We start from the raw sequence: 26,147 nt of genomic DNA on the forward strand, positions 1-26,147 counted from the left end.
CATGACTCTGCACGCTCAGTCTTGTTTCACAAAATCCGAGAGCGAGCATCGAAAAGGATGAAAGCGTGATCATTATTATTTTAACATCAGAGAAAAACAGCCTGTTTTTCAGGAATGTATTGTAAGACGAACAGAGCCGTTAACAGGCATCTAATCATCAGCTTTGTCTGTAAAGGCAAGACCTGCAAACTCATGTTTTTCTGTAACATCAGATGAGTCCAGGGTGATCAGTCAAGCGTCACTTTCAATTTCTCAGCTCCTCCACAAAGAAATATACGAGAGCTCCTTCAAAAAAAAAAGACATCAGATCAGACACAGACACACAATATATGTAGAAAACAGACACACACACTCGTTCGCAGGATGCACTGTGAGTAACAACAATCAGGAATCAGTGATGCAGCATTAAATGTTGGTTTGACGTCACAACGTATAAAAAGCATGTAAAGCTTGAGGCAGAGTGTGAAAATGTAAACCGATGCATCCATTCCTTCCTTTTTTTTGGTTCCAGATTTGCGAGGACTTCTTCGCTAACACCTCGGGCACACCATGAGAAAACAGTAAATTTAGCTATCCATTTACACCGTGAAATGCTCAGAGTGACTCACATTTGATGCAGTGTTACATTCCTACTCTATGTATTTACGGTTTGTGTCTATAACGCGTGTCTTGATAGATGTCCTTTACAATTATCCACAGTTTAAAAATGATGTAATGCTGAAAACGGCTCTTCATCGGTTAATGTGGAAAGAAGCAAATTGAAAGAAAAAAAGCCTTCATAAGGATTACACTGAATCTACATAAGGCTTCTGCAAATATCACATGACATCTGTTGACACTGCAAGCCCGGTGCTCTACTTTAAACACACGCGCACGCAGATACACGACCAGCCTTCGCACAGACTAGCAATGGTAACCATGACAATTTAGCTTCATCATCACCCACACTCTCTCCATCCTTCTCTGTATCTCTTGCTCTGCTTTTACTCTGTTTTTATTTTTTTGTGTTTTTTTATAGGCCAGCTTTCTCAGTCTTTGTGGAGGAGAAAGTAGGCTACCAGAAGCATCTCCCTTTTCCCCTGTTTTTCTCTGATATAAATAAAAAAAGTCCTTTCTTGGCTTCTCTCAATCCTGTAAGATTTTAACTATGACCCCGATATTCTTCCTTTCCCATTTTCTCTATTGTTTCTTTTGCATTTTCATCTCTCTCGTTCTTTGAGTCTCCCCCTCCCTGTCCTCTTCCTGCTTTGTCTCTATTTTTACTATTTATTTCTCTTTCCATATCCTCATAATCTTCTCCCCATATAAGTTTCCTTCCATCTGTGTCCTCTTAAGAAGAAACTGAGGGACCCTGGCTCAGTGTGGGAAGAGACCTTGCAGCTAATCTACCAGAGTGCGAGTATATTGGGGGATTAGGGTTCTCATCTGCGGGTTAGACCATGTCTTACAGGCTATCACAATGGGAGCAGATAGCTGGTCAGGCGTATCAGCATGGGGCTACATGGCCTGCTGTCTTCATTTCTCAGACCTCAACCGAGTATGACTGGCAGTGACAGGATAAAGCTGTGATTATCCCTTATTATCCCTGCCCTTTTTTCACTGCTCCACCTCATACACATGATGACGCAATCATCTGTCTAGTTTTCTCGCCGTCTTTCCTTCACAAACACATACAAAGTAAAGAGCGATAGACACGGCTCGAGACACCGTGATTTGATGGTCACTGGTCAAACAGCTTACAACTTTTTTTACAAGTGTAACCCCCTTTAGATGATGAAAAGTAGCTTATAAATCTAATAATTCACCAGTGACAGTCAAATAACTGTTGCACAGGAAGTAGAATGGATCATCTACAAGCTGGAAGACTTCTCTATAAGTTCAATCCACACGTATAAGGCTACGAATGCAGGATGCTCAATCGATTTTTTGATCAAATCCGATTTTTTTTGTCTGCTTGACAGCAACGCGCTCTAGTGTGAACGCTCAAAGCGGCCCGCATGCAAAAAAGAAGACGCCACACACAACGCGCTCTGTTTAGACCCAGAGCAAACAATATTGTTTGACTGATGGCCCTTAATATAAAGACTTCGGACTTTATGTTTCCCAATTTTTGCTTTAAGTTATTTTGTTATTTACATAATAATGTAAATAACCTAATAATGATCCTTACTGCTGTTTTAGAGGAGCGGTGCTTCAAAGGATAGTTGCAGATTTCAGTCAGAATCTGCAGATTATACAGTACAAATAAAATGTTCACATTTCTCCAGCGTTGTCTTCCAAACAGTTTCACTAACATCTACACTGGATGGCCAGGAAGCGTTCGCGATGTCTTCTCCGGCACTGATAATTGGCGTCTGTCTTGTGTCAGTGACGTAAAAGACAGATTTAATGCGACCTGACCGTTCAAACAGCAGTCGCTTTCTGAAACATCGGATATGTATCGGATTCAGTACCACATACGAAAGTGACCCAGATCGGATTTGAAAATATCGGATTTGTGCCGTTCACACTGTCATACCATGATCGGATATGGGTCGCATAGGGTCAAAAAAGTCGGATTTGATGCGCTTTCGCCTGCAGTGTGAACGTAGCCTAAGTGTCCTCGAGACCCTACTGCTAACTAAACATGTGTCTTTGTCAGTTCAAAGGTTTTAAGGATCAGGACACGATAAAAAAAACATCAGGCCCATCGCAAGTCTTAAAATTAGGTAAATACATCCTCAGGTGAACAACATCACATGACATGTTAAATGTGTTATTATCTATTAAACAAAAAAAACTAAACCAAACGCAGAAGCAGTGTTTGCACAACTGATACAGGATTTTAAAGACATATCAAATTTGATTTATGGGCAGATATTTTTTCCCCAGACAAATTAAACATAAACTGATTTCCCCAATATTTGTGTAGTTATGTGTAGTTTCATGCGTCCCCACTAAGATAAAACAGTAATGTCATTTAATTATGTTTGCAGATCTGAAAAATGAAGGTATGTGTAAATACAATGCAAAGGAGGAAGGACATCTGAGACAGGGGCATTTCAAAATAATTGTATACCTATCATTCTAGAGTGACAAAGATGATTCACAAGTGGAAAAAGTTCACCCCCAATGTCTGACCATGCAATGCTCAAAGAAACTGCAAAGATATAAACAGAAACAAAACAAGAGCTGCTTCTCAGACGCTACAAGCCTCAGTTAGTTAGATGTTAAAATTCATGGCAACTGGAAAAAATGTGAAAAAAAAATCTGTTGTTTGGAAGTGTTGGCAGGAGACACTGTTCTCTCGAAAAAGAACATGGCAGCAGCTGCAGAGCTGCAAGTGAACAAGCCACAAGACCTCAGGAACAATGTCCTTTGGACAGACGAGACCAAAGTGGAGATGCTTGGCCATAATGCACCGCACCATGTTTGGCAAAAATCCAAATACACAATATCAGCACAAACAGCTCACACCAACTGTTAACCACAGTGATGGAGGGAGGATGATCTGAGATTGATTCACAGCCACAGGACCTGAGCACTTTGCAGTCAACGGGTCAACCATGACGCCAAAGGGTTCTAAAGTAAAATGTGAGGCCGCTGTCCGACAGCTAAAGCATGGCCAAAACTGTGTCATGGAACAGGACGATGATCCCGAGCACAGCAGTAAATCTACGTCAAGGTTTTGCAATGGCCGAGTCATCAGATGTAAACCTCAATGAGAGCGCTATGCATAAACAAATATCCCTGAAAGTGATTATTTTAGGTTGTGCTGCTAAATCCGGTTCTACAAGCTACAGAGTCACAGGTGTCCCTAGTTTTTTCCTCATTGCTTCTGCATTTTGGCTTATTTTTTGTTAAATAAATAATGACAGCGAGATTTGTTGCTGTTCATCTGAGGCTGTACTTACCTAATTTTAAGATCTGGTGAGAACCAGGCGAATTTTTTATGTGCTGATATGTAGAAGGTTGTATTTCCTTTTTTTACAATTGTTAATGCCTGTCTAATTACAGTCACCTTTTCTCAGTTTAATACATTCTCTAATACTGATCTATGAAAAGGAGAAAGTAGTAGGCTAATTTTTAGTGATTTTACTTATTTCTTGTCCTTCTGGTAGTTCCAGACCATGCCATTTCCTCACCCTCAAGCAGCTGTCCTGAGTTTTTCCCAATGTTCCCCAGCCCCCTCATCTACACATGCCAACAGTACACATTTGCCCATCATTTCCCTAATCAGTGTGCAGCCATTTTCACTCTGTTCCCTGCAAGAACGTCTTCTGTGCTTTTGCCTTCACATTCTCTGCTTATCTCTGTGGAGTCAATTTAACCAGAAAAATATTTATACCGGACTGCGTGCAGGACATTTTGTTTCACTTTAACCTGGTTTTAGCATTGATAAGCACGTTTTCAGCTCTAAATGACTGTTTTCGCAAACAGACGCTGTTATGTGCGCTTGGTGTGACTATTAAATCACACCAGAAACGGTGCTGCCTTTCAGGGCCTCCAGAAATATTTAAGGTCCCGCTCACAAATGAAGCTATTAGGGCATAAATTACACTGGTCAAAGCATTTTGTTAACCTCTGGGGCTGAAAAATGAAGCCAAGACAGCAATGCCAAAAACTACATTATTTGAATGGCCACTTGAGGCTGACTCTAAATGCAATCCCCATAGATTCCTATGTAAAATAAATAAACAGGTTTATAGCCTGTTTTTAGGAACAAAAATCGTTAGGTGGGACCTTAATTTAAATGCACCTGTTTAAATGAAGGCTTAACGTGATGTATTATCTGGGTCTGACTGCTTTGACTGACAGGTGGATGCTGACACAGGCCACTGATAGTTGTCAGCTAGGCTTCACCTCCAGTAGTTCAAGTCTGGGACTCTCTGCAGTGTTTGTAGTGTTGATTCAATTTAAAGCATCTTTATTATACTTATCTGACATGCACACTCTTGCAGTCTGTGGCAAAGCGCTAACCAAGTTTGCTGAAAACTTCACATGCACTCAGTCATTAAAATGTGGTGACCTCTAGCTCTGAAAAATCAACAACCACAGGCTTCAAAAGTTAACAAACAAAAAATAGGTGACATCATAGTGTCCACATCCATGTGTTATATACAGTTTAAAGCTCTCGTGCAATGCAATTCAGCAAACCATGGCAACAGACACAGTAGGTAGCACTGAAACACACAGGATTAATCAAACATAATCAAGTAAACTACAGAGTGCAAACAATAAGCACTGAAAATACAGTGACGGCAGCATTACAAGCACCTTTTCACAGCAACTACAACATCCATGGTTTTGGAACGAAAATACTGGAAGAGTTTCAGTGTCACACTCAAATGTGTCCTCTCACTCAGTGGCTCTGCTCAGTCTTCTTCTGTCTTTCATATGTGACTCCATTATTCACGAGGGATTGTGCCCAGGCTTATCAGTATGCAAACTTCTGGTCAATTTGTATATGATCATTTTGTTAAGTTAGGTTTATGTGTGCACGAGTGTCCCAAAAATACAGATGTTAACTGCAATCAAGTCGAAATGTCTGAACAAAAGGACGAGTTCAGAGCCGTCATGATCCACGAAAGACGCTCGTTTCAGCTTTCCTTTACAGTTTATGAGTATGCAGTTGTATGTTTTTGTGCATCGTGTGCATGTGTGCGAGCAGATTTCTTTTGGGCTGCTTGTCAAAGATGACAGGTCTGATTAGAATAACAATAGGAGGTAAATATAGAATAGAGAAAGGCAATAAATGGGAACAGGAAAAGCCCGGATTTTCTGAACATCATAATTTTCGAAACATTAGCATAACAAAGGCTCTGTCAAGGAGTATGATGGGGACCATTTTCATACATGAGAACTCCACTGTTGCTGGGCTCACCCACAGCCTTCCACCATTTTAATCTGCATGTCTACACCTGAGCTGGGAGTAAAGAGGGAAACCAATTTCCACATCCACAAGTGTTTACGACAGAGAAACAGAGGACTAGTTGTTGCCGGCTGCAGTTACAGCTGACATTTCCATCTCATTTCTGACATCTAATCGAGCAGATTGGCTGTTGTGATGTAGCCGCATGTTACTACAGGAGGAAGAGTTTGGTTTGTGGTTACAGAGACCAAACTTCTTCTAAAGAATTCACAGGTTAGAGCATATTTAATGACTTTGAGCCCAAAAAGATCAGCAGGAAAGGAGTTCAGCTTTTGTGTCCGACACCTTTGACAGAAATAACTCTAATAAGATAGTTTCCTGAGGGAGAAGCTATCTTATTAGAGGTGTGAGAACATTACATTTGGCAAAATCATGTTCTCTGAAATGATAAGCAGCAGGGTTTTTTTATAGCCGCCTTGCCACTGAGAATACTAACCAGTAGTCACGATGTCATCTGTCAAATGTCCTAATCTGATACGTCCCAGCAAACAGACTGGAAATATAAGCACTGGCGATTTGATGTTTTCTGTACAATCCAGGTTTAATTTTGTGAACAATTTCCTGTTTTTATTGCAACCAGTGGCAAAAACAAAAGAGTTGACACTAAAAGACTTGAAAGCCATTTAAGTTTTTATGCCTTTTCTTCATTTTATGGTGTTAAGCTCCACTGATTGAGCTCTTTTAATATCTCAAAATAACTCATTGTGACAAAAAGATAATTACCAAACAGCAAAAGAAAGGAAATTGACAATTAAAAAATAAAGCACTGTATCCTGTCTCTCCAGCTTCATCACGCTGATCTGCAAACACCCAGACATCTGACAAGCAGGAGCATCTCCCTCCTCCGAATGCTGCATTTATTCAAAGCTACTTTGCTTTCGCCGGTCCTCTTCCACTCCCACTATTGTTCCCCTTCATCACTTCAGACCCTGTGATGACAAAAACAGCACCATACAGATTTTCATGCATCAAGAGCTCTCCCTTGATAAACTCTGGCATGACTGGATAATGTGGTCTGTATCCATGGTTTGCCCCAATCCCCATCTTTCCGTCTCATGGAATTGCATAATGCATGAAGGTTTTTTCCCAAGGTTTAACAGACAGCAGAAAACAAACTTGGAACAGAACCTCTTGTTTCTTCTTTCCCTCTCCTTCACTACCCCTCCTCCCTTTTTGGCTGCCCTAACACTTCTTTATCATTGTCTTTTCTTTCATTTCGCCATTTCTCTACCTCGATGTTGTAGTTTGTATTTGCTGCGTTTTGAACTCGTTCTGTCTCTCCTCTCAAAGAGCGCCCTCGCTGTGCCTTCTCGCACAGTTTGAGAGGCTTATATTTAGCAGCATTAGAACGGAGCTCTCAAGGGCAAAAGTATTTAGCATTATGCCTCTGACCCACATAAAAAAGGTGGAGAAATAAACCTCTGCATTCAAAACTTCATTCATTTGTGTGAGCGTGTGTGTGTCCACGTGCTGTGAAAGCTCACACCAAGCCTGCAATTACCACTGGATGGATTGCAGTGTGATATCAACATGTGCACATAAGCTCTCCATTACGCAAACCATGCACTCAAATACACACACACACATGCACGTAATTAGCAAATGGTTCAAATAGCACTTCACCTTGCTCTTTCAGCTTTGAGTGATGATTAAAATGAGTGCTGAAATGTCACCTGTAATGCATTTGGTACATGTAGTGCACACGCGGGATGCTACATGCTTTGCACTGAATACTGTGTGTGTAAAAACAGAATTATCTGCAGTTGTGGAAAGTCATAGAGATCGCCTGTGGCTACTCTGACTAGTACTTAGATCCGAGCACTACTGCGTGCGTGCACACACACACGCACGCGCCGTTTTCTATCTTCACACACGAAAATGGTTTTCAGTGGCCGCGGAGGAGATGTGTGCCGTCATCCTCCCACACACTTACCTTCGCTGATGCACTGAAACCTACAGCATTTTTGCCAAGTACCACACAAGTGCCTTTACTTCACTCACCCTCTCACTTCCTCTCTGTGTGTCCCTTTAGCATTGTGTAGCATTCACGTACCGCACACACTCACACACAATCTGGTGTGTGTGCGTGTTATTCAGTTCTTACAGGTTGTTTGAGATGAACGAGATTTGCACTGCTTTTCAGCGCCGTCAGCTTCAGGACAGACTTTTGGGTCAAAGAGATGGAGTGGATTCTGTTTTAACCAGTGCAAATCAAATTTGCACTAAGGCTAATGTGTGCTATTAGCTATTGCTTACCATTTTTTCTAACAAAAATATGTGAAGGACTTGATGGAAAAACAAATGGAAAATAAATAATTATATTATGAAAAAAACCCTCATGGAGCTTTTGATTGTAGTCCAGTGCCTTAGTCATTCAATCACCCTTGCTTGGGTGAGATTGCAGAAAACCATAATGGAAGCCAAAATTTATTCCAGGGTGAAAAAACAAGCTTAAATAAACAGATAAAAAGAAAAGGCAAGGCTTAATTTTAAAAAAGTAAATGGATACTGAAACTGTAATGCACCCAACTGACTTAAAAAAAAAAAAAATCATGGTCACACACCAGTGCAGAGGTCTGACAGATGTGTTGAATAGAACTGCTTAATCTTAAAACAGCTGAAAACTTGAAATATTTTATTTGTCTTAATTCTTCGCAGCGTAGTCTGAACAAAGCGCTGGAGACATTCCTCAGAGACTTTGGTTCATAATGACACAATAGCATCACACAGTTGCAGAGTTGAGGCCAGTGAACTCGCTGTCATGTTCAAGAAATCAGTTCGAGATGATGTGAGCTTTGTGACATGCTGTGTAATCCTGCTGGTTAACATGGCGGTTACTGTTGCCTTTCTATCAGCTCAAATTAATCTGGCCATTCACCTCTCATAGCAACATGGCATTTTCACACAGAGAACTTTTTTTTCAGATAATTCCCCATAAAACTCAAGAAATATTTGTGTGGGAAAATCCCAGTAACTCATCAACTTCTGAAATATTCAGACCAACCAGTCTGGCACCAACAACCATCATCCGCTCGGTCGTTTCAACCATGTCTACACGTCTAAATGCATTGAGTTCCTACTATGTGATTAGCTGATTAGATAACAGTCAGTTAAAGAGGTGTACCTAATAAAGTACTGGGTGAGTGTATGTTCCTGCGTTACAGTCTCCAGTAGATCAGTAGAAAAGTACAGAGCCGTTTCCAGGAACGTGTACTGAAGGGTAGGGTACACATTCCTTGAAATGTTAACGGTAAGATGAATTATATAATGTTCAGCATATTGCCAGTAAGAGGAAATTTAAATGAAACTTGAATTCCTGAGTCATGCCTCTGACACTGTCTGACCTCACATATCTCTGTAGATGAAGAAAAATGTATTCAGCTGAGCAGGTCCTCACTTCACTTCAGCTGAGTTGTTTAGTTAAAGTGTATTATATTAAGCATGTAGCACTTGGAAATGTGATGTTAACATCATTTCAGAACTTTATATCACTTTGAATGGTGATGTCCTCGTCTGAACAGAATTTGGCTTTATATGTGATACAAAATACAATACAATATATATAAAACATCACTTTTTAGTTTGTAAAAGACATGTAAGGTATGACTTTACTAATCCTGTAGAAAATATCTTTTTATACTCATTACCTTATTTAGCATGGCTCTGCAACGTCGCCTGAAATCCATTATTACATAATTGCCAGCCTTACATATCAACACATACGCTTTCCTGAAAACAAAGACACACCAAAGAGCTTCGCACTTTGCCATCGCATTCTTGAGAGAGCCTTTTCACGCACGTTGATGCATCTCATGATGTTTTCTTTCTCTCTTTTCTTTCTCTCTTTCTTATCTCCTCATTATGCAGATAATTGAAGAAGTTATGCAACACAAGTGGCATAATTTTTGGATTAGAAAGTAGGAGGAAAACTCCGAATTTAAGAAGACTAATGCATTTCTTTGTTACATTACAGACATATTTAATCTCATTACAGTAATGCGCTATTTTGTTTTGCTGCTTAAACGCTGTGTCAGCCAGAGGAGCACCTGCCCTGAGTGTCAGTGCAACACATGCCTTATCTTAGAGAGAACTTAACTAAACACATTCCTGCATGTGACAGATTCATTTAAAGGTTGTACAAAGTTATGCAAAGACATTTCTAGGGGCACTCAAGCTATTTCACTATTTATCAGAGGGAGTATCTCTCATCTCGCAAAAACTGCAGTAAAATGTCTTCAGTGGCTCTGGAAGGAGTGTTGTGCAGTCAGAAAATTTGAATATGGGGCTTTCACTTGGGTTAGTCTAATAAATAAATGGACTCTAATGGAACAAAAAACCCTTCCTAGATGCATCATGGGAAGTGTAGGTGTCAGCATTTCTGGAGATTCAGTCACACTAAGGACTCGATGTCAGAATATCTCAGTCCTCATTTAATGGAGGTACTAAACGTAAATCTCCAGAGTTCTGTTTTAAATATTTTAACTTGGGCAAGACAAAGCAGCAAGTGTACATGAAAAGAGAGAGCAGCAAAAAAGAAGAGGGCCTAAAGGGAAAAAAGAAAAATCTGTGCAATTTCTGGTGAATTTGAAAATAATCTTCAGCTATTAAAGATACAATCCACACACACGAGATATGGATACTTTGTTAAAACAAGTGTTTGCACGGTCACTTGAAAGAATTAGTCCATGTTGTGTTTGTAGCTAAAAGTCTGAGTCAAATTTGAGGGAAAAGTTAGCCGAATGTCTGCCTTTTCATTGTTACTAAAGAAAGACTTGTGGGATGGAGCGTTATCTTCCAGAAAAAGAGAACACAGATGCTCTGACTTTTAAAAAAGCCGCTTCCCTTCTCCAGGCAAAATCACACCACTCTGCTCCCACTCTGTACCCCGACGCTTGGAGCCTGCAAGCATTAGAGCGCATCTAGGCTCCACCTGTGCATCTGTGATATGCACGCTACATACACAAACACGATGAAGCTGTAGTCCAAAATGTCAACTTTGGATGATTCCTAAACTGGTGGTAAAGTCTCACACAACCTAAACATCACTTACACACAATAATGTGCAAGTGATACATAAGTAAAACAGGCCAACTAATGATATATGTAAGTTTATAAAGTATGTGTGGAGGATTTTTTTATGTGTGCACTGCCCTAATATGTGTTTCTGAGACAGACATGTCCTACTGCCAATTAATTGTAGGGCATCAAAGAGGCAATCCCTAAGAGACAAGGCAGAAGTCATGGATGCACAGCTTTGATGAGGATGTGAATGTTTCATTATTAATGATATTCAAATGTACTGATGAGAAACTGTGCATGCTGTGATTAACTTAGGGTAATTACATGAATTATAGTCACTATAAACTGATTGAGTGCCAATGAAAATGGATAAAATCCTAGATAATTACTAAAAGAAAGCACTTTAACACTGATTGGTCTGATCTGCTGTATTATGACTGACAGTATACATTTCTCTCAGTTACTGAAGATGCTTCTATATGCATATTGAAGTAACAGGTGAAAATAATGAAACTGTGCAGACCTAAATAAGGCACACCACTCAGAGGTGATGTTTTATTCTGTTTTAATGCAGTGTGGAAATAAGGACAGACTTTCTGTACACTGTAGCTATCTCTGACTGCTCTGTGGAGGACAAATATAGTGCCCGTTGCCATGGTTATGACAGAGAACGCAACCACACAAACAGAGCTGCGAGTCCACGAGGATGCACACCTACGCATCGCTACCCTGTTTTAATCCATAAACACCACGTGTAGATGAGGAGGTACCGTCCGTGTGCGTGTGCGTGCTTATTTCACATGCTGTGGGTAAATGTTGTGTGCATGACTGTCATGTGTATTCATGTAAGATATGTGTGTGTGCGTACATGATGATCACATGTGGAAGTATTTTTTTTTTAAAGTTGAAAACAGACTCACCGTCACAGTGGGTATGGCGGTGACGAGAGAGTAGACGAGGACAGGTGGAGCCTTGCTGTTTTCTTCTGGTCCTGGGTACGGCTTGGAGTAAGCTTTGTCAAAGCAGAAGAAGCCCTGGATGTGCACGGGGAACGTGTCTGTGTACTCAAAGTAGTACGCCAACAGAACGGTCCCTGCCATGATGACCAGCTGAAAATAAAACATATTGGTTCCAGCTTTAGGATTGGATCCACAGGAGAGTGTAGGAGTTGGGAAAGAGAAGACAGCCGTAAAGAAGAGAAGTGGAAAATATTGTTGCGGTTTTTAAAAAAAAAAAAAAAAAGAAAAGGGGAAAAAAAGAAGAGATTTTTCCTCCACAGAGCAAAATGATGGATGCTTCCGTAATGTGTAAAATGAATCAAGTGTGCATGGAGAGATAGCGAGGGAGGAGGATGACAGGGAGGGAGGAAAGGAGGGAGAGTGAGGGAGGGAGGTAAAGATAGAGACGGAGGGAGGCAAATAAGGAGAAAGACAGATAGAGAGAAGAATGAGAGCAATGAGGGAGACAGAGTGAGAGAGAGAGAGAGAGAGAGATCCCTTCAGCTGTGTCAGTATGTAGAGTGGGAGGGTAAAGAAACAAATGGAGAGCGATCAAAGAAAAAAAAGCTGTATGGAGGAACAGAAGAAGAGCTGAAGAAGGGCAGGAGAGAGAGTGGAGGGTGAGACACAGAGAGGTGAAAAAGAGCAGAACAGTGAGGAAGGAGCAGGCAACAGGGAAAGGAAGAACCCGGGCAAGAGCAGAGAGTATGAGAACAAGAAGAATCATAACCAGTGTACATGAGTGTGGATCTCTGCATAACTTTGTGCTATTCTGACATTTATAAAATATCAGATTTATGCAAAGCAGGAGCTGTGAAGCATAAAATATGACCTTCATCGCTGTTAAAACATAAATAATAAATAAGCATTTCAAAGCAGATTGTATGTATGTGAGGGAGAAGACAGGAAGAGGCGATGATAAACATAGAACACATCAAAAAATGCAAGATATTCTCCCTAGATGAGACAGATGCACAAGTTCTAATTATTCATTTATACTCCAGTAAACAGCGCACAGACGCTCTTTGCAGGAAAAAAAAAAGCGACTGCAGTGCGAGCTCCTGCAAATCTGCAACTGAGAACTGGAGGTTTGTGCAATATTAGCTTGCCCTCGCAGATCGGCCTGAAACAAAAAAACTGCAAATGAATAAGGAAAATGTGAGTTTAAATATAATGAGCTGCTGATTAGTTTCCTCTTAAGCTGCAGCCTAAATGCTTGCTAGATGGACTTGCATTGTATGCGAAGGACAAATTTATCAGCAGCAAAACATGAGGAGCCTCTGCTGGCAGGCTGAGCTGCTTCACAGCTTCAGGGACAGTGAGACAAGGAGCAAACTGTAGCAGTTTTTGTGGCTGTCACCGACAATTTCTTCTTTTACTTGAAGGAGGTTTTACTATTTAACATTTGCACATTAACAAAATATAAATGAACAAATTAATCATGTGATGAGATCCTTGTTTTTCAACCACAACAACAGAGTGCTACATCATAAATCAAAGCAGATCTTAAGAGAGGACCCCAGCTGAGAGCTAATAATTATTACAGCTTATTAATGATTTCCTAGGTTTGTTTGTTTCTGATTATGTGCTGGACTTCAGAGTTTTCCGGTTGGTTACATTTCAGTTTTGCTGCCTCAACTATGTCTTGTTAAGTCTCTATGTGTGCTTGGTGTTTAGTTACTTCCTGTTTTTTGGGGGGGGGGGGTTTGCTAGTCTTGTGAACCCCAGCGGGATGTTATCAGTTTTTTTTCCCCTTGTGTTGTTTTTTATATTCTATTAACCCATGTCTTGTTTCCCCCCGCTGTGTCCTCTATCCCTGTTACCTCATCTGTATTTGGTTTAGGGTAGGAGTAGTTTTAATGTTTTATTCTGTGTTTTTTAGTGGTTCAGTTTATACTATGTTTTTTATATATATTTTGCCTGCATGCTTTTATTTTGAAGTTTTTCTTTTACTTCATACCCACACCTTAATCAAAAAAATTATTCGCACCTGCTCGTGCTGCATAAAAGATGGGAGGTGAGGGCAGTGACACAGAGGAGGCACAGAGCATATGCAGAGGTGGCACAAGCATGAAGATGGCAGAGCTTCACAAGAGCAACAGGATGGATTGGCCAGATGGATGCCAATGAGATTGGCTGTGGAATTGTCTGTGGAACTGGTGCTGGATGTGGTGGAGGAGTTGGACCCGGTAAGAAGGCCGACTGGTGAAGAGTGACTTCTGTGATGGTTGGTGCTAAAGCATGTGATTCAAGACTGCTGCACCTGTACATGTCGTCTGTATAAGTGGGACATCTCATTTCATTTCATTTTTTGAAATGCTCTGCTCTTGTGTTATTGTAAATAAATTATGTTAACTACTACACTTGAGTTTTGTACTCCTTGGCTACCACTGCCCTCTTATTTTTAGCTGCTCTCCACCTGATGGAAAAGGACCTTCCCTCCTTACATATTTAAGCCCTCAGTTTTCCCATGTTCCTTGTTGTGTCGAACTGTTAAGTTTCACTGTGTTTCTCCATTGCATCTCTGTTTGAATTACTGGACTTTTCTCATGTTTCTCTTTTCTCGCAGCATAAAACATGTTACAAAGCTCAGGTTTCTAGCTTACCATGAGATCTACTAGCAGAGGTTTTAAATGCACGTAAGTGATCAAATGGAGCACAATCATTTGGTGTGCTTAAAAGAAAAAAGGCATGCCTTCTTTCATTCATCTATCAGGTGTTGTTAATGACCAAAATGGGGTCTGGATACACCTTATGTTGCAGTAGTAGTAAACTGCTGAACTGCTGTCATATTAGTGATATCAATAGTTAGTGTAGCTTTAAAAGAAAATCAGGCAGGAAGCCCAAATGTCAAATTCATTTATTTATTTATTTAATATGGAGATAGTCCATAATAAATGGGGCTTTATGGAGCTCCAGTTAATAAATCTTTCCTGAAGGTAAAATGCAGCCAAATTTGGTGCAATGGGATTAATAAGTGAACAGCTCTCTGCCATTTCAAGAAAAGCTGTTTTATTACAACTTATACTTCATATAGTTCATATATGTTTCATCTTCACGGTCCTTGCAACTCAGAGAAAAGGAGAAACTCACATAAAGTGTGACTTTCACACAAGAGTAACATGTAGACAGGACGCTGTGGTGGACAGATGGGTTGACAAAATACTGGATTTTACACAAAGTCCTTTATTTTTACTTTCTGATTCGCTTATTTAGTTTTACCTCACATAAACATAAACCCTAAAAGCTGAAAATTGATACTTAGCACTACTCACTGCATTCCAGTGAAACATCATGAAATCCTCAACAAAGGTGGAAGTGCAACATGCTTCACTGTTGATATAGCCCCATGCATCATGCCATAGACACTGGTGGGCACCTTGCACATGTCTTTGAGAATTTAGTCACTTGTAAATGTGCTGGCTGTAACAACATCTTGGAGACCAGTTAATGAGTGCTGTGGATTCCCGCGGTCTCAGCTGACTGTTGAGCAAACTCACTGTTGTGAAAAGACTTCAGGGAGTCACCTGGCAAGGCAAACATGCCATCTACAAAACTCTTGCTTTAACTTCCTGTATATAATGTAACTTCAACTACACACAGAGCAAAAGATGCTTAACATGTTGAGTGCTTTTAACCGAAAGCTTCTAAAATGCTATTTTAGTTTATGCGATAATGCCAAGCAGACTTGTATTCATTCATTTGAAATAAAGAGATGTGCTGGAGGAGCTTCATCTTCCTTTACAGCACCAAAAGAGAAAGGTTTCACAGTGGCAGATGGCTGGAAAAGTGACATAACACTGAGAAACGTCCTCCAACATGTTTATGCTCTTCAGCAAACAGAGAGCCCACATGGATTAATGCTATAGGGAGGGGAAGGGGAGGCTTAGATACTATTCTGCTTTATTACACATAAAGGAGCACTGAAGATGGGATGGAGAGGGTGACCTAATTTAAACTCCATTCATTACACTTTGCTGTCTGATCTGCAAGTCTACACGTTTCTCTGCAGTGTTTTTGTAAACAGTTATTGAATTTCAATGAATGGATTCCCTACATGAGCAACAAGATCAAATAATTGATCTGTTCCCCGTGGCAATATGCAGAAGTAATCTACATAACTCTGTTTTTGGGAGACGTCTCACTGAAGGTCCCAAATGAAGAGAGCATCATCATGTAGGCCCTTCGAGCGAGATCTTTAAAAAACACACACGTACAGGCACCCACAGCCTGTAGTTTCTATATAGACTAATAATGTCAAGCAACTCATTCTTCCATGTTTTTTTTTCTCCATCTTCGTTTCCCTTTACATGAGCTTTGTGTGTGTTTTTGTGTTTCAGTATGTGGGTGTGTTTCCGTGAGTGTCTGTAGGCATGTGGGTGCATTCCCATGTCTGAGCAGGAACTCTGACACAGATACACTGTGTTGAACATTTCTTGCCATCATCCATTTCTCTCTTCTGCCCGAGCTACAGAAGGCTTGAGGGAGGGAGGTGTAGATAGTGGGAGGAAGAGAGCGAGGGAGGTCTGCGAACAACCATCAAAGTTTAAACAACGTTTGAAAACAACTGCAAAAAAACCTTCCTGGGAGATTACGCGTCATTTTGGTATCTACTTTTGCTCTGCGCAACCGTCAGTGTCTGTGTACTATATGTCCCATCAGACTTATACATCTTGTACTATGATTTACTCAGTACATTTTCCTTTTTTGTTCTGCATAAGCCTTAGAATTAAGTATCATGTTTGCTTGTAGTCAGAAGATTCAAATTTTCACAAGAAAGTCAAAGTAGATCATAGTGAGCCTTACGGGATTTTAACACTTCAACACTTTTACAGGACCTGCCTATCCCCAAGTCACTTTCCTGGCTTTTTGGGGGGGTTATCAAGGTGTTCGCAAGCCAGTCTCTCCACTGTCCTTGGTCCTGAATATGACTGAAGCCTGAAGCATCTCACCTAGGAGGCATGATGTAAGAGGGTTTGAAGCCCAAGTAATCCAAGCAGCTATGCTGTCTAAGGCAACTTGCCCCTGGTAAGATTTCCCAAGACATAATGTATCCTGATTGAGAAGCCAGACTAAGTGCATTTCAAAAGAGCCCTTTGACAATGATACCTAATACCCACCCTGGGTATTAGGGAGGAGCTCATTCACGACCACCGGCTGGCCAATGGGGCCCTTTAAGGACTAAGCCAGAGCTACCTGCATAGGTCCATCCTCCTCTGGGCCCCACCAGCAGCAAGAGCAGCCAAAGAGCTCATGCGCTTTGTGGACTGGGTTGGTGTCAAAAGCTCTTGGTCTTTGCTAAACCACTCCCCAGTTGCTAAAACTGGCTAAAACTTCTCCATTTGGACAGATTGATATTCTTGAGTAATTAAAGTTCTTTAACTTGGTAAAACCAGCAAATATACATAGCATCCCTACTGATTACAAATTTAGAGCTGATATATAACATTTAATCCATCTTTATTACACACAAACAAGAAACCAAATCCCTGCATATTCTGCAGGCACTGCCAGTTTGCCTTAATATCTGTAAAGGTCAAAGCAACTTCAAGTTGATGGTTTCTAATTAGCATCGAGGAACATCCTGCACAAGTCACCTTGGAATATTAATTTGCATAAAATTATTTCTAAAGCATCATGAAAAGCACTGATGAATTAAAGTTGCAGGGTGGTAATGAAGGGCTATGGCAGGCCAAATGTCATTCTGTCACAAGTCATCTTCACACATGCTCTTTAACCAGGATACTGCCGTTGTAGATTCATTAACATCTTTGCTACAATAGTAACCAGCAGAAGTGCTTAAATTTTGAATTTTTACACAGTAAGTCTTCCTCACAGCCACTGAAAATAAATTTCTTCTTTATTGCCCCCATAAGTCCTGACTCTGGCACCCTTTGAATCCAGTCGGTCCACCTGTTTGTCCCACTTAAAGGACTGCTCACCAGATGGTCCACACCTTCCCCTTTCAATTCTGTCCTCATTTTTGTTCAGGGTGTACACACATAAGACCTCCGCCTAATTCTCACATACAAAATAAAGCAAAATCTTTTCTTTCTTTCTTTCTTTTTTTTTTTTTTTAAACTTAGCATAATTAAATGTTATTAAAATGTATCTTGCACTGGCTTTATATCTGGCACTTGTAAATGTTCAATGTTTCTCTTAGTAATTTATCAGCTCTTTGTTAAATTCTTCAGAGGCTATTTGGGAAACTCGCCTGGAAACAGAAACAAAGCATGGTAAAATTGTAATGAACCAGCCTGCATTCACACAAAAGTCCTCCTAATCAAACAATAAATATGTAATTTCTGCACGCCTTCAAGAGCAACAACTATCATGTGGAGGATAAGACAAAAATTCAAATTAATTCACTTTCATTTTAAGAAATGTGATGGTAGAGTGCAGAATGGGTGAGCAACGACAACTCACTGCTGTAAACATCAAATGTCTCCAAAAACCTGCAAATACATGACAACACGAAGCCAGTAATGATCGACCTCAAAGCCCAAAGAGATGCTCAAATGTGTGCCAGCCCCAACCAAGCAGCCAGAACCTGATTTTCAACAGGTCACCGAAGCACAGATGAACAGGCTTGCGGAACTGAAAATAGTAGAGTAAATGTTGCCCTTTTCTTCAATACAAGCGCTGCTGACACAACATTTTGAAGTGCTCCTTGTGTTTGCTTTTACCAATTCTGCTGGTGGCTCAGCAGTATAACACTAAAAGAATGACCTTGTGTATGCCCGTCTTATTTTCAGAGTATTTGTGTACAAGTATTTGTGCGGATATTTAGCCATACGTAAGGTTTAATGTTAATATTATGAATTGCTAAGCAAACCAACATCGCTCAGGTGATAATTAAGAGTGATGCATGAGGAGCAGTAGAATGATTTGGCACCAAACTTGGTTTCAAGGCACAAAACAACCAAATTATATTTAGGGAAGGATCGTCGTGTTGGGTAAAATACCAATTTTTAAGATTAGACGAGCTTTGTTGGTTGTAATACTTGCTAAAGTTAATCACGGTCAGTTAAATCTGTACACAAACTGTGTCGCTCACACACCTTAGAGCCAATCAGCCATCATACCGACTAGTGAGTGATCACTAACTGCTGACTTACTTCACTTTCAGTGTTATTACTTGTTAACAATCATGGATATGGAGGATAATGATAGTGTGCCAAGTGTAGAGTGACAAGTTGTTGGTTTACTATTACTATTATATATATTCTATAAGAAATGGATCCACATAATTATAGTGTCAAGAGGGCAGAGAAAGTCTGTGGCTATCACATATGTTATCACAAAAAAAAGGTCTAAATAAATTTGCTTGTTATCTTCTCTGAATGTGAAAATTAGCAGTTGGTTTTATGCCACAAAGCGTGTTCCTTTCAGTGCTCTGTCAGTCTGTTTCAAGAGATGGGAAATTAATCTTTCAGAGACTATAATGGATAAAACACTAAAGCCTTGAAACGTTGAATGCCAGTTCAACGACAGGAAATAAGACAATGGCTTCTGTTCACATATTTAAAAAGATTAAAAAAATCAAATATGAAGAAACTAAATATTTCATGCATTTTTCAAGTCTTGGTGGACAGTGAGGTTTGAAAGGCCTACTGTCATGCAAACACAACTATATGCTTGTAAATCTTTGAAATAAGAAAGATCCAAGCAGCCGTACTGTACTGTACAGTAAATATCATAGCACAGCCAGGAATAGGCATCCCTGTTTATGAATCACATAGATTTGTTATTTCTAGCCTGCTGCTTCAGAATCTGGAACAATGTTGCCAGCAGAAACGATGATGAAAAAAAGGGATTACACTGTTATGCAATAAAACCCAATTTGACTTAGATACTAAAATCTGTCAGGATAAATTTAGCCATGGGATTAAATCAGATTTGTAAATTGCAAAAGATTCAAGAGCTTGACCTCTTTCCATCTGACCCAGTAAACTGAAATCACTTATCAGACCATGTAATTAAGACTTAATGCTTACACCTCTGCACTTCAAAGGGAGTAAAAGCAAGAAATCAAAGAGACTAATACAGGACTCATGTGACAGAAAATGAGGAAAATCTCCTTCCCCTAAAAGCCCTTTAACTGGAAAGGGGGAAAATGAAATGTGACAATAATGGTGCATTATGGGTAGGGAAACTAGAGGTGAAAATAGAGTGGGCATCACTAATGTCTCCTGGGGCCAAACTGTGAGTTCGCACATAACTGCTGCATGTCTACCGTCGGCCTGTGTGGAGCAGCCAGATGGCAGAAAAGTCAACTGCTAAAGTCAAACATGTTTACAGAAGGTGAGAATGTGTGGATGGAGGCTGGTGACGAGATGACAGCGTCCTGCTGCAAGACGACAAATGTCACAGCGCTCAGGATGAACTGGAGGCATGCTGCTGCTTTTTGCTAACAGCAGGTCTGCAATGTTTTTAAATGAATATACACTCTATACTATAACTGAGTCATAATGAGCACGAGTGAAGCTGAGTAAGCCTACATTTAAGAGATAATTTTCTATATTTTAAATATGGTTTTGCACATTTGAAACTTCATTTATATAAATTAGTTATGTTGGTTTTTTTTTTTTTTTTGACTCATGCATATTAGGTGCACCTGAGTAACTGGATGTAAATGTTCTGCAATAAAATCTACTTTGGAAAAGTCTCAATTCATTGCTTCCAAGGAGCCAGACTTTATTGTAATTTTTTTAATCTGCTCTTAGTTCTCCAGGTTTTCTAACTGAATGCTTTTTTTCCCACTAATTTTCAGTCCAGGCTGTAGTTTTTTTGTCATTTATCACTGACCCATGAATCATTCAAGCATGAAAAAGCCCCCTAACTCAAGGGACGAACTAGTATTGGATCTACAAATAACAGAAAACTTAGCAGCCTGTTGCAAAAACACAGAATTTGTTCCCAATTATTTAAACAAATCTACAAAAAATGCCAAACATAACACAGTTAGACAGGCATATAATAGTATTTTTGCACCAACAAGGTGATTCCCAAATAGCTATTAGCTGAAAACTTGGCATATCTCAGCGCAGCGTGCAGTGTGTCCTTGGCAGGCCTAAAAAGCTATCTGCAGCAGATAAACAGCATCTGGAAGTCATGTCCTTAAGAAATAGGAAAAAAAATCCAGCAAAGACCTGACACAAGACCTGAAACATTTATCTCTATTGTTGACTGAAGCCTCATCAGAAATGGTTTTAGTGGAAGGGTGGGCTTCCCTTGTTAAGGAAGGGAGGCAGGGAGAAAAGGCTGTATATAACAATATATACAGAAGATGCCAGACGTGAGTATCTACAGCTGTCTGTAAAACACAGTGGAGGCTCTGTCATAGTTTCTGGCTGCTTCTCAGACAGTGTTGTTGGAGATGTTATTAAAAATTGATGAATTATGAATGCAGAAAAGTACAAGCAGATCTTGATCCATTATGCAATACCATCTGAAAAGCATCTGACTGGCAACAGCTTCATTTGTTAGCATGACAATGATCCAACAGACACAATGAAACACTATCAATCATGGATTGGCCTTCCCAGAGCCCAGACCTCAACATTACTGAAGCAGTGTGAGATCATCTTGACAGAGAACAGAACAGCAGCCAACATCCAAAGAAGAGCTTTGAATCACCTCCAAGAAACGTGGAGAATTATTCCTGAAGACTACTTAAAGAAATGAGAAGAAAGCTTTCCCAGTAGAGTTAAGGCTGTGTTGGAGAAAAAAGACATATCAAATATTTAATTTCAAGCTTGTTAAAACTATACAAACTCTGTTTTTGTCTAATATAAAGTATGTATCTAAGCATGCTTTATGCTTTTAAAGGGACAGTTCAACCCATAATCAAATTTACTTACATTCTTCCTCTGACTGCCTCCCTCAGCTGACTGGTAATATTGGCTTGTTACACGCTTCTTTTAACTGGCGGATGCAAACAGCAGAAAGATAATTGTTTCTAGATGATACATATCACGTTACAAGTATCATTTAGTTCTATTATATTAAAGAGAAAGCAAACATTTTTGCAGCAGATAACTCCAAAACCAGACAACCCACACCGAAACAGTCTATGTGAATGAACATCACAACAGGGCAGAAGAAAAATATGTAAATTTAGTTCATAAGGAAATTATTAGCTTGATATTTTGTTGTCCTGTCCCTTTAATCTTTCATTGAATTGTTAAATACATTAGGTCCTCAATAATACCTCCTTTAACCTCGACCACAGTTGTATACATAATATAACTGAATGAACATATTTTAATAATGTCACCAAAAACAAATCATTATGATCTCTGCAAAAATATCTGGCACACATTAGCTTGTGAAGGTGTTTCTCATAAAGTTTAACCTTCTTCTCATTATATGCTACTAAACACCTAAATGGTCTGTTTTTTTTAATGTGCCAACATTAATCAGCCACAATTAAAAACACATCCAAACAAATTAACCTCTAAACCAAAAGCTGGCATCTTCAGCTGAAACGCTTTTTATATTTGCACGGCTTCAGATGACTTCAGAGTTACAACACTCACAGAGCTTCACTGAAAACATTTCACCTAAATTAGAGTGAGACGAGGCAGCAACACCTCTCCTCTTTTCCTGATGAGCCACATGATTACTCGCTCACGTGATTGGAGCCACTAAATATTTTACAGCAGCTGAGATCTCGATCTGTGCGTCTCTATGAGTTTCAGCAGATTTCCAGATAAAAAGAAGCAAAGGTGTCGTGCGCATGCAGCCTCTGGGACAGAAACGGCTCAAGCAGAGCACCAATACGATACATCACTGAGACACTGAGCCTTAAAAACATATTTGTTAAATAGATGAGTGTGATTATATGTGATAACAAAGTCAAAAAAACCTCACTAAAGGAAATCATAATCAGCATTGATAACTAGCAAATGAATGGGCTTGACTGCCGCCTGGTGTCACTGGGTTGTATTACAACACACTGAGCAAGAGGACTACAAGATGGATTAGATGGAAAACCTTGGTCAAGCCAGAGGGATAGAGCCTTTAACAGAGCACTGGGAGAAGCAGCAGAGGGTTAGGGTTAGTGGAAGTGGAAGAAGATAAACAGACAGATAAAAGAGTTAATGAGACATTAGTACATCACAGAGTGCGGCCGGGCAAAGCCACTGGGAAATAAAACTAGGAGTGGAAGCAGGGAGGAGGGGAAAACAGGGGAGAGGAGGTACAAGAGAGTAAATGAGGATATATGAGAGTGAAAGAGGGTGAAGTGGAGAGTGAGGTAAAATAAAAAAAGGGAACAAGGGAAATGAAGAGGATCAAATCATTTTATTTTATTTTTGGGCGGGGGGCACCCACATGTCCTCCACTCTTTTCCCCGTCTCTCTCTCTCTCTCTTTTCTCCCAGTGCTTTTGTTTCTCTGATGGGTTTATTTATCTTAAAATCACCCATCCTTCCCTCCCCCCCTTTTCCCGTTATCTGTCAAAAACATCTTTCCTCAATAATTTTCAAACCCACGCTTTCTGTGTCTCCCCTTCTCGCTGCATTTCCTTTTATGTCTCTCAATCATCCTCACTGTCAGAATATCTTTGTCTCTCTGTGTCCACAGTCTCTCACTGGCTCCCTCACCCCTTTTTTTTCTTTCAGCTCTCTGTCTCGCTCTCTCTCTTTCTCTCCCCATAGCAAACAAATGCATTTAGAGCTTCCTCGTGCCAGTGGACTACATATCCATGAATAGTGCATTTAAATGTTCACTGCTACACACCAAAGAACAATCACATAATTCTATAAAATCCCCAGTCCTCAAGCACACATGCCCCCGCATCTTACAAACAGGGAGGAATAAAAGGAAGAGGCTCACTCGCACAAACACGCCGCCAGAATAAAAGCCTACAGTGCAGTTAAAGGTTTTTATGCCAACGCTATCTTGCTTATGAATATACACATGTATTTGCTTTTTTAAAAATAAACAGTTAGTTGACATGCATCCCCCTTTTCTATTAGAATTTCAGCCTTTAAAAAAACAGCACTTTTGCAGAATAATTTAAATCTAACTTGATTTTAATGTGTTCTGGAAAAAGAGTGTACAATTTAGGAATTAAGCTGACCTTATTTAGAGCTACATGTAGGATAACCAGCACTGAGAGCCAACCTCTATATCTGACTCCTGTAATGACGTGTAGCTCAGAATAGAAGGAAGAGTTTGTAAAGATTATATCTTAGACACAGATTTTATTGAAAGTCTTTTTCCAGCATCTTGTTGTTCTATTTCTAAAACAGTTAGCTCTGATGCTGCTGCAGATATTCAGCTACTCTACTGATTACCTGCAGATGACAGGGACCTACAGTATACTGAGATATCCATACAGTACAGGATCTCTATTCCTCCCATCCCTTTCTTCCTCCCTCCCTAAAGGGATAAAAGGTGGGAAGCAGCACAGCTAACAAGTGTTTCAAACATCCACCCAGAATATTGAGAAATCCCAGAGCAGCAGACAGGCGGGCAGGTGCTATTCATGGAGATAATGAGGAGAAAACTAGGGAGAGAATGATGTGCCAATGAACTGTTACAGTGTCTTCATGGGAGTATGTGTGTGTCTTGAGGAGGGAGGGGACGTAGAAAAATGAATCTGTGCAGGCACCCAAAAATTACCAGGAAAGTATGACGCTCTAGTGTAAAGTTAATGTGCTCAGGGATGTTACGAAACTGAATTAATTTTTTTCTTCTCTTTCCTTTGTGGCATGAGGAAATGTTGATTGTGAATAAATGGATCATAACAAAGTTAAAAAGAAGTTAATGGCAATCATTAGCACTATTACAAAACGACTTACGGGGATGTACAGTACTTTAGCAATAACGTTTAATCTACTGGAGCGTTTTAATTTAAGTAAAGCTGGACTAAAAGCATGTATGAAAAGGAACACTAATGGAACAGGTAATGGGGACACTTTATGCTTTTTCTTAATTTCTGTCATATATAAACTGACAGCAATAGATGAGATGAGATGGTCATCTCAAGCACACAGCTCTGACTCATTGTTACCTTTGAAATGCGGTCTACAAAGCAGCTTTGGTGATGACAGCGATAACACGGAGTCAGTCTGCTGTCAGTTTCCAATTAAAATGGGTCAAGATGGCAATTACTTGCAATCTGTTTGTGAAATACAGTGAATAACTATGAGAAATGGTTAAAAATTGCAAATTTGTTGCTGTCTGTTCCAAATCTGTTTCCGTCTACATACACAAAGAGAGTCAGACAGAACCTCACATAGCTGAAAACTTCTATTTGTGGAGAAGTTCCTCCACAAATAGTTTAACTGCAAAATGACATAGTGAACGACATGGTTTGACATAGGAGGAAAACCAGCTGGCAACAAATTGAGTCAGGTCCCCTTTTACGCAGATGCACGTCACAGATGATTTGCACTCACTGGCGCAGACTGGATTAGATCAGTTGCAAAGGGTGGGCAATCTGTCTGCATTTATAAATTAGAAGGCAATTATTTGCCAACCATTGCCAATCTCAGAGCGATTGCGTTCAGTCTGAGTCAGACAACAACTCTTTAAAGAAAGGTTGCCTTCCATCAGCCAATGATCAACCTGTCATTAATGGAAGCCTTAAAAGAAGAGAAGCTAAAGTGGCTTGTTTCAGGCAAGACTTCAGTACAGGTTAAACAGGGATTGTTTTGAACTGGGAATCATGCAAAGCTGCTGCAATAGAGACTAAAAATGAAGCAGGCAACAAGTAGCCTAGTCATGTTTATTACTTTGTATCTGAGAAAATATTGTGTTTCTTCTTCCTAGCACAAATGAACCAAAAAGAAATATTTACAAAAAAGCAAAAGATATATCAAGCACATTGCCTGAAGGTAGAAGATGTACTGAGATGATGTCATACGCAGCAGGGACTGTGGATGAAGTGAGCGCATGTAAGGAGAAGGCTTTGGTGGAGGCAAGTGTCGGTCTGATGTATTAGCAACACTGTTTATTATTAAAGCAAACTAGGCTAGGCTAGAGAATTTGTTTTTAAAAACTGAAATGGTAAAACGATGCTAGATTTGTGTCTGTCCTGAGTAACATAACATATTAACAAGCAAACTGATGCCGGGGCTGAATTCAACAACATGGATGAAACAAAAGAGAAGTTTGCTCTGTATTTGTCAGGATCAGTACTGCCCCCAGAAATGATGGTGATATTTATGCTCTGTTTTTCTAAAAGGGATGAAACCATCTTTTTGG

The 26,147-nt window shown here is 39.9% G+C and overlaps 1 protein-coding gene across 5 annotated transcripts in view; it reads right to left on the reverse strand.

The window, feature by feature from the left end:
- Nucleotides 1-26,147, reverse strand: part of LOC116321410 (phospholipid phosphatase-related protein type 5-like) — a 63,117-nt gene that overhangs the window by 18,392 nt on the left and 18,578 nt on the right. For 4 of the 5 annotated variants that reach the window (XM_039613754.1, XM_031741250.2, XM_039613753.1 and 1 more), the window contains one exon: nt 11,851-12,039. In XM_039613754.1, coding sequence (XP_039469688.1) covers nt 11,851-12,039 — 189 coding nt within the window. Of the gene's footprint in view, nt 1-11,850; nt 12,040-21,791; nt 21,856-26,147 lie in introns of all 5 variants that reach the window. The other variant, XM_039613756.1, reaches the window with a different exon arrangement.

Source organism: Oreochromis aureus, linkage group 6 (genome assembly GCF_013358895.1).
Source record: "Oreochromis aureus strain Israel breed Guangdong linkage group 6, ZZ_aureus, whole genome shotgun sequence".
Classification (NCBI taxonomy): domain Eukaryota; kingdom Metazoa; phylum Chordata; class Actinopteri; order Cichliformes; family Cichlidae; genus Oreochromis; species Oreochromis aureus.